We start from the raw sequence: 9,563 nt of genomic DNA on the forward strand, positions 1-9,563 counted from the left end.
GCTTCATATATGTTTCAATCTAACAATTTATTTTAAATCCTGAATTGCTCATCTAAGAATTCAAGTTTCTCTTGATTTGTCTTTCATATTTAGTTTAGGTTGAGTTTCGGGCATGCCAATACATTAATGTACATTGTGCTTTTCATGGTTATTTGATCTGCGTTAAGATGGTGAAAATCAGTTTAATAAATCTCCTAATTCTCACTAATATTTCACTTGTGTGAACTAAGAATTTTGAGTGTAGATCAAATAAAATAAGCTATATTAAAATGTTTTGAGTGATCCCTGGTATATTCTTCTTCTTGTATGGGACACATTTGGGGTGAAACCACTAGAGGGAGACACACTTTCTGAGCATGCAGAGAGTGTGTGTCAACCAGAGAAGAAAATCACTGATGCAAACTGCAGCAGGTGAAGGAGGTTTGCTGGGAAGCAATCTGACCTGGAAAACATTTAGAGTTTTACTGCAAAAATCAAGCTCAGCAAGGTGAGTTTGTCTCTCAGGGGGAATCATTGCTCCAATTGAAGCTTCTGCGCAGGACAACTTCAATGATATCAGCTTCTTACTTTATGCAATAACCCAATAAAGAGTTTGAATCTAAAAGTTAAATTATGTAGAGGCTAGATTCCACTTTGTGTAAAAGGTAAACGCCCAGTAGCATTTTAAATTCAGGGTGATTTTGCATTTTACATGCAGGCTTCACTTCATGTCAAAATGTGGGTTCATTGTCACTTAATTATGGATTTGGCAGCACAGCTTTTCTTGTCTGATATCAGCTTGAAAACTGACAACTCTTTAGTTCCTCTGTGTTTCTGACAAATCTTGGTGGCAAAATCACTTTTTTCAAGACTGGTTTCACTATCTTATCACATTGTAATATATCCACAATTTAAATTGAGCACATGAATACAAATCAAACTAAATTACAAGATGTACAAAAGCAATGTTTGTTGTTGATTCTTACATTGGGTTTTAGTTTGAGTTCAGGAGAACTTGATGGCTCCATGTTTGAGGTGTGAATGTCCTGACCAACAACGACACTTAGCAGCTTGTAATCGCCAGAAAACCCACAAATGGTGTTGAATGGCCCCCGTATTTCCTCACATGCTAAGCAGCTTCTCGGGGAAGGAATCGTCTCCAGCCTGCCGGTGGGGGTTCCTTCTAATCCAACTTGTTTTCACTGTCTTGCTGGGAAGAAAGCGTCTGCACATTAGCACTACGTTAATATGAACAAAAGACATGCATTCCCGAAACTTAGTCTTTCAACGCTGAATGATGTCTTGCATAGTCACAAGGAGACCCTATTGTGCGTAAAACACCCCCAAATGTTGCGCACTCTCACCAAAATGTCTCCAAATTATATATTCGGAGTCAGTTACAAATTGGAACATTTCCTTCCAAAATGTGATAGCTTGTTGAGGAGTTTACATGTGCATTTAGTTTGGAATAAGGCTCAACTCCTTAAATGAAAGCATGACCTTTTCTTTTCTTTTCTTTTTTTAAATTAACTTTCACTCTTTCCCTCACAATATAATTGACTCAAATGACTAAAGTATTTCAGAGATTGGCTGGGCCCTTTTTAAAATGGATGATTCTCAATCATGTAAATCACCATAATCGTAATGTTTTAGCGTTTGTATATTAGCCATTCGTTATGTATATTGCTCACCAAAAATTGTTGATTGCAAGCTTCAATCGAAATTACCCCTCTTTCTTGTACCCCACCCAACCCCCACACGCTTTAACTTTCGCCTCTGAGCACAAGTGTCCTGACTCTCGAGAAAAGTATTTTTAATACAGCCTATATGTAGATGACATGTTCTGCAGATTTAATTGAGATATTCAAATACAAATGATACTGCTTTATTTTATTGTATTGCTATCTATCTATCTATCTACATATTGTTTACAGTGTTCTTAATATAGTTCGATATCTATTTACTTTTATTTTTTGTTTGATATTTCATGTATGCACCATGACATCAAGTCAAATTCCTCGTACGTGTGAACCTAGCTGGTAATAAACCCGTTTCTGATTCTGATGCCCTTATCTTTGGAATTGTTAAAGTCAATGTAATTGTTTGTTTTAAATTGCCTCCCCAAAATACGCACTTAATATTTTAGGCCGTAAATCTCCTGATTTCAAAGAAAACTGAATCCCTGGGTTGTAAGTGGCGTGTTGATATTATCATAAGGGTTATTTACAGGTTTACTGTCTTTCTGTCGCCCCTCCTCGTACACAGACCCTCCCCAGCCCCCCGGCGCGATCACTCATTCTGCTCTCAGATAACGCGTCATTCTCCTCTCGATTACGCAGCGGGATTTACATGAAACTGTTAATTGTTTGCTCTGCAAATAGTCAGCCTGGAGCCAGCAGTCTGCCAGAAAAGTTAAGGACCGACTCTTTGACCTCCCTCCCCCCCTCTCCGAGCTCCTGTCCAAACGTGCGGGCCGGTCTTCACCCCCCGGCTGGGCATCAGCATGACAAAGCACTGGCCGGAGCCGACAATCTCGGCACCAGCCGCCCTGTCCCACTGTGGAGAGCATCACGGCCATCACCTTGACTTCCACAGAGATGCGCAGCACAGTTGTCCTCCTCACTGCGGAGTAGCGCGGAGCTCTGCAGCCCAGCATTGGCCTCACCACCTGGCTCACATGGTTCCTCAGCAGCGCCTGGAGAAACCCACTGCGCGTCCTAACCACATCACCAGCACCACAGGATTCATGGATAAAACCGCACCACCGGGGTCTGATTACCCGAACCAACAAGATGCCAACTTTAAACAGGAGACTATTTCCCAGGGGACGTGGAATGGTGACCGGGAGAAGAGTAGCACCAGCGGGGCGAAGAAGAAGAACTATCAGCGGTATCCAAAACCTCCGTACTCCTACCTAGCTATGATTTCTATGGTCATCCAAAGGTCGCCGGAGAAGAAGCTTACGTTATCTGAGGTAAGATTATACTTAGTTTAATCACATATTTGTAAATGCTTGATTCCCCTTCGCTATGTTTGAGCTATTTTGGTAAAAATGGCACAGGGTGAGTTTTTACGCACAGTGCTACTCATGATGTTTACTTTAAACCAGCAGTATATCTCACAGGAATTACTCTGTAGTGAAATTCTATCAGGAGACAAAGTATAATGAGACTTACTTTAACTTTCTACTAAATATATAAATAACATAAACAGATAATGGGTTTCTAGAGTGACACTAAACAGCAGCCTGTTGGTGACACTTGAGTGACCGGCACCCTGACCATTCCTGCTTTGATTTGATAAGGCGGGACTGCAGTGAAACCAGACACTGATCTGTATCAGAAAAGTGATAACATGGTGATATCACTTGCATTGTAAAACCACATTTCAGTTGTTAAATTAACAAAGTTCTGCCAATACAACTTTTATTATTATAGTGATTTCTACCTCCCTGGCTCCCTGGCTTATGTTTTTATTAATTAACAGCTTTAAACTGAAGGGTACAGTAAGCATTAACTTCTGCAAGTCAGTTAAAGTAACTTATAAACTCTGAAGTTATCGGTGTGTTTACATATCATTGCATACCCAAAGTTAAATGAAAATAAAGCTTCTTCTTCAGGCGGCCATACTGATGTTTTGTTTCTAGATCCTGAAGGAGATCAGCACCCTCTTCCCATTCTTCAAAGGAAACTATAAGGGTTGGCGGGACTCTGTGCGCCACAACCTCTCCTCGTATGACTGCTTTTTGAAGGTATGTTGAAATTATCACACAATTGAACCCTTATTAAATTTAAAATACACATTTCAATCCATCTAGATTGTTTTGGTGTGAGATTTTGAGTGTTCTAGTACGACTGTAGACTGCTTTTTCTCAAATCTATGAAACTAGATCAAACTCTACTTGTGATGCTTAACCATACACTCTAAAACTCAAACACAATGTGCCTTTTCAGAAAAGCATGGTCCAAATACTCAAGATGATCCACAGACTTTGTTTTAAACAGTTTCATCTTTGAACTATTTGCTTCATACCAAAACCACGACTGCCAATGAGTGAGCCTCTTCAAACCTCTCCTTCTGTGCAGTGATGCAGTTGTAGTTTGGTAGAGTGAAAACAGTTCCTACAGTAGGGAAACAAGATCTGTGTTTCATTTTGAAGTCATGATTTCTTGGAAGAGATGTGGTTGCAGGTTTTAAGCTGTACTTTGTAGTTCCATTGTTTTGAAGGGAGGGCAGACATCTTTTTCAGCTGAAATCACCAACAATCTGTAACTTGCACCAAAACAATCTAAATTCACGAGTAGCAATACATATAAAAATGGAGAATATGTTTCTTTGATTAAACTGGCCTTTTAACATTAGCATCGCACTATAGGTATCTCTTTTAGAAATATGCTCTAGGAGGTTTTGATTGAACCTTCAAACCAGTTTTGGGCCTAACCTCTGTTATTGTGATGGTTAACAGTAAAACTAGGTCAGTCCGGTCTGACTAGGTTTTCAGGCCAAGTGCTCATCTCACTGTCCCCCCCCCCCCCTCTCTCTACCTGTAGGTGCTGAAAGACCCCGGGAAGCCTCAGGGGAAAGGTAACTTCTGGGCCGTGGAGCTGAGCCGGGTCCCTCTGGAGCTCCTGAAGAGGCAGAACACGGCGGTGTCTCGGCAGGATGAGACCATCTTCGCCCAGGACCTCGCCCCCTACATCCTGCAGGGGCACAAGGTTGAATCTGAGCCTCCTGCACCTCCACCTCCACCTGTCACCCACCTCCCCATTGTACGCTCCAGAAACCCCTCCCCACCTCAGGAGGATCTCTTCCGCCCTAAACTGGACTCGTCCTTCGCCATCGACTCTCTTCTACACAGCCTGCGACCCCCGAGTGCCTCCGATGTGGACGTGTCCTGCTGGGGGAGGGGCGAGCGCCCTCGATCCCCTCGCCCTTGCTACACCTCCACCGCCCGCAGCGCCTCTGCATCCTCCGCCAGCCCTGCCTCCACCTCCTCGTCGGATGAGGACTGGAAAGGGATGTCTGGGAAACGTGTTCCTTTGGATGGGGAGGCCGGGTCCGACGGGTACGAGGACTACAGACCCCCTCTGCACAAATCAGCTCGACGAGACACCTCTGCACCCCCATGGGAACTCCCTACGTCCTACGCCAAATATGCCCCCCCTAATGCTGTCGCCCCCCCCAGCATGCGGTTCAACGGAGGCCCTCTGATGCCCCTGCATGGCGGACTTCCTCTATACGGATATGGCAGCTCTCCTGTAGCTCCGGGTCACTTTTTAGGGCACGCCTACTGGCCTTTACTCCCTAATGGAAGGGTCTCTGCCCAAACCGCCCCCCTCCTTATGGACCTGGACAACATGTTGCAATCAGTGCCGCCCAATAAGAGTGTGTTTGACGTGTTGGTGCCGACCAATCAGAACTCACACTACCAACCCCCCAGTCAGTACACCCTGCAAAGCGGCCCCCACCTGAACAGGTACCCTCAGTACTGACTGAAACTCTGACTATTGGTGCAGGACTGGAAGATAAACCACACAGGAAATACATTTCTGATTTCTATCACTACCTCCAGGACAAGACATGTTGACATATGAACCACCTTTAACTACCTTAACAGTCTACGTTTTATTTTTTTATGTTGCTATTTCCCCTTATTGATTGTCAGTGCGTGGAGTACTACATGGTTTCTTTGGGGGAAATGTGCCACAAGCTGCTATACAACAAAACAGATCTACCTCAGACTCACTGCATAGTTGCATGATTTTTTTTTTTATACATGAATTACTTTTGTATGTTGTCTACCTCGACGCTGAATGTATTGTTGGATCTAATCTTGAATTTAAAATCGAGAAAAGTTTGAAATAACTGTTTTTTCAGGTTGTGAGTTTGGTTTGTTTGTTCAGATTACCAACATGTTTGTCCTTGTCTGGACTTTCTCAGTTTGGCCGTATAATTGTCTTGTTCCATTTGTTTTTGGTTTACAAAAACAATCTTAACCAACAAAATTGACAACATTTTAAATTGTAGTCACTCTGTGAAAATGCTGCCTGTCTTGAGGACAAACACTACACAACCTCCAGTCTCTACCTCAGGTTTGAATGTTTCCTGTGGACTTTGCACTGCCTGTTCTTTGCACTATTTTAATGTCATTATGATCATCTTCCAAATGAAATTGCTTTGTAAATATCTGCCTACCTCGACAGCTGAATGTTTTGTTGTTTTTCCTGTGGTCTTGTTAAAGGTTTGTACAGTAATGAGCTGAAGGGGAAACAGCTCAACGTATTATAAGGAGGAAGTGGAGTGGAACAGGGTATGCAATAAAATGCTGTTTATTTGATCTTTGCTGCTCAGCGTCGTTTGTGCCAATGTCTAAAGTCAAACTGCAACTCTTTACGGTCTCCTTCTGGTGTGCATGTTGGATTGACTTTATCATTTATGTGTTAGTTTCAGCACGTTGGTTCAGATGCTGTTTAGGGCGGCTCGGTTTATTTGCTGACAGCTGGACTCTAGCAGTGTTGCACAATTTGACTAATGGCGGTCTCTTTAAGTCTCTTGATCTTTAATATTCAATGATTATTGGCTTTGGTTTTTAACTGCAGGTGAGCTGCAATGACAGAGCAACTCATTTTAAAGCATTTCATCATGCAAAAGTACAAGAAAATGCTTTTTTCTGAAGCTCTAACTATCTTTTTCAGTTTGATATCAAAGCAAATATCCTTAGGAATGTCCGGCCATTTTATAAACCAGTTAAGAGAATACTCAAGCAGATCAATCAATATAGCTGTTAGCTGCATAAAATCACTTTATTCAATCGATTTGTTTTTTAACTATTTAGACATTTGTAGCTAGTGTTTTAACTATCAAGCCATTACACATAGCTTCCTAATTTGACCATTTAATAGTTCATTATTTAAACCACTGTTCAAACTATGTTCTCAACTATTTCAATTTGTTATACATCACCTTAAAGGTGGGGTAGGTAAGTTTGAGAAACCGGCTCGAGATACACTTTTTGTTATATTCCATGGAATGCTCTTAACATCCGATAGCAATGAATATCTGAAGAGCTTTGACAATAAATCCATAAAAAATGTAATCTGTGGAAGCCGTGGTACTGTAAAAAGCACGACCAATCATCTGAGCCGGCCCGGCTAAAGTAACTGGATGGCCTACCTGCCTGTCAGCCTTCCATCTGTGCACAAACTTATCTCGTGCCCTCATTGGTCATGTGCGCGTCCGTGTGTGTTGGAGGAGGGGCTCTGTAAAGAAGTCTGAAGGAAGGGGCAGATTATTTCCGGCTGTGTATTTTCAAATTCTAGCGCACTCGAGCTGGTTTCTCCATTCTTTCCTACCCTACCTTTTAATAGTTCATTATTTAAACCACTTTTCAAACTATGTTCTCAACTATTTCAATTTTGTATACATCACCTTAAACTATTAGCCCTGATTAATTCGACTAAATATTTCAATTTATTATTCAAGCATTTGTATCCACCATCTTCTGTTTACTATCTCATCTATTCATCATTTTTAGTACATTATTTTAAACTCCAACCCCATTTATCTTATAGCTGTCTTTGTCAAGAAGGAATTCATTATCGTTAGCTCTCTTTTTGTACTGTTTATTTTGACTAACTAAGTTGAAATGAAGTCATTTATCTCAATGAGTTATTTAGTCTATGTATGAAGGCAAGGCTTTACTAATGACATTCTGTTTTAAGATAGATTGGTTGTTAGGGTTGCCTCTACAGTTTCTCAAAGCATTAACATGAACTCTCTTAATTTCACAACTAAGGACTTTCTCTTGAGTCACGCTTTCTTTCTCTTCAGTCTCCAAAACCCAAAGCTATTTTCTTCCAGTAACTGAAGTGTAGAGATGGAGAGATAGTGCCAGATAGCAGCAGGGGGCGAGTTAGAAATCCTCTCAGTTTGATAGACTGTTTTACCACAGGAATTGTGATCTATAAACAACAATCTTTGATCCACAGCCCACGACGCCCACGACACACACACACACACACACATTTACATCCAGAGTCCAGCCGTCAGCCTCCTGCTGTTCTCTGCTATCTCTTTATCTCATGCCTGCACTCCCTCATCATCCTTCCTCCTCTCCTCCCTCATCATTCCTCGCCCACAGAGGGGAGGAGGGGACGCCACTTAAACAGGGACATGTCCCCTTCCCCCAAAAACACACACACGCACACAACGAGCCATTCTTGAATGCATCTCAACAGCTCCTCATGAATTGACATGCATGGCTGACATTGTGTTGTTTAATGGTCTGTGATTGCCTGGCTGGAAGTATTCTTCAAATTGTCTGCGTTCCCACACCCTTTTTTTTATAATTGTCTATAGTAAAAGGGACATTATTGTTAAAGTGAATTATGTATGATATGTAGTGAAATCTGATATAGCCCTAGTATGTATTTATTTATTTATTTGTATATAAGTATTTGCACATTCATACTAGGCTTTTCTGATGTTTTCCTTCCTTTTACATTTTTATTATGTTCTCAACTTTACCGTTATCCTTTTAATGCAAATTATATATTAGTATATTTAAGCAGCAGTACATTAATGTTAACTCTTATAACAATGAAGAAATCCCAATGCCTACTTCCATACTGCACACGTTTCACAAAGTAAATTAATCTTTGCAACCATTTCACACAATTCCGACAAACACATTCATCGTGTCTTACATTAAAACACGTAGGGTTTTCTCTAAAAGGAATACAAAGAGGACAATCTAGTTAGTAGAAATGGGGTTTATTTGACACTACATTAGGACTTTGTTGTTCCAGTGCAACACAGATTAGCAGCTGCTTCATATGATTTACTTCAGTTCATTTCAGAATTAAAACACACTATGCTTTCCCTTACCTGGCTAATGTACACTGGGATGTGTAAATTAAACACATCCCTATTGTCTGTTGAATACAGTATGTTGTACATGTTATATAAACAATTAAATGTATATTTCTATAAACAGATTCTACAAAACAGTATTATTGAAAAGAGTTTTGTGCCTGCGGTTATTTATGCTACCAAAATAAATCTGTTGCTTGACATATTCCCCCTTTTTAACGTTAGTGTGTTCTCTGTCTCACAGTTTATTGCTTTAATCGTTTTAAAGAATCTTTCACTGACAAAAAGCCCCTCTCTGTTTCTGTGATTTCCCACCTCCTCCTCCTCTTCTTCTTCTCTCTGTTAACCCTTCCTCTATTTCTGACTCCTCTTCACACTCCCTCTTGGGCCATCCGGTACTCGAAGACGCTGCCTCTCTCGGGGAAAGAGTCGTCGAGGCGCCGGCGCTTCGTTCGGGGTTTTCCGTTCGTGTCCCCCTCTCTTCCATACCCTCCTCCTCCGGGGGTGTAGAGGCAGAACATGTCCTGTAGGGGGAGACAAAGAGAAGGTTAATCTGACTGCTTATAGTTAAGATAAGATCAAATAAGAAGTACTTTATTGATCCCACTTTGGGAAATGTTTGAGTTGCAGCAGCATAAAAGACATGGCATTGTACAATACAAATAAACAGACACACAAACACTTGCTAACACACACACACACACACACACACA

General features: G+C 41.3%; 1 protein-coding gene across 2 annotated transcripts; it reads left to right on the forward strand.

Annotated features, from left to right (window-relative positions):
- Window positions 1-367: 367 nt before the first annotated feature.
- On the forward strand, window positions 368-6,310 carry foxh1 (forkhead box H1). 2 transcript variants are annotated; one of them, XM_010784664.1, is made up of 4 exons: window positions 368-487; window positions 2,245-2,953; window positions 3,626-3,730; window positions 4,530-6,310. In XM_010784664.1, exons 2-4 carry the CDS (start codon window positions 2,483-2,485, stop codon window positions 5,469-5,471), a joined length of 1,518 nt encoding a protein of 505 aa, XP_010782966.1. In that variant the 5' UTR covers window positions 368-487; window positions 2,245-2,482; the 3' UTR covers window positions 5,472-6,310. The 2 variants fall into 2 exon arrangements, with proteins under 2 accessions (XP_010782966.1, XP_010782967.1); XM_010784665.1 differs by having other exon boundaries at window positions 2,361-2,953.
- The last annotated feature ends 3,253 nt before the right edge of the window (window positions 6,311-9,563 follow it).

Source organism: Notothenia coriiceps, unplaced genomic scaffold, assembly GCF_000735185.1.
Source record: "Notothenia coriiceps isolate Sejong01 unplaced genomic scaffold, NC01 NC01_scaffold00026424, whole genome shotgun sequence".
NCBI classification, from domain to species: domain Eukaryota; kingdom Metazoa; phylum Chordata; class Actinopteri; order Perciformes; family Nototheniidae; genus Notothenia; species Notothenia coriiceps.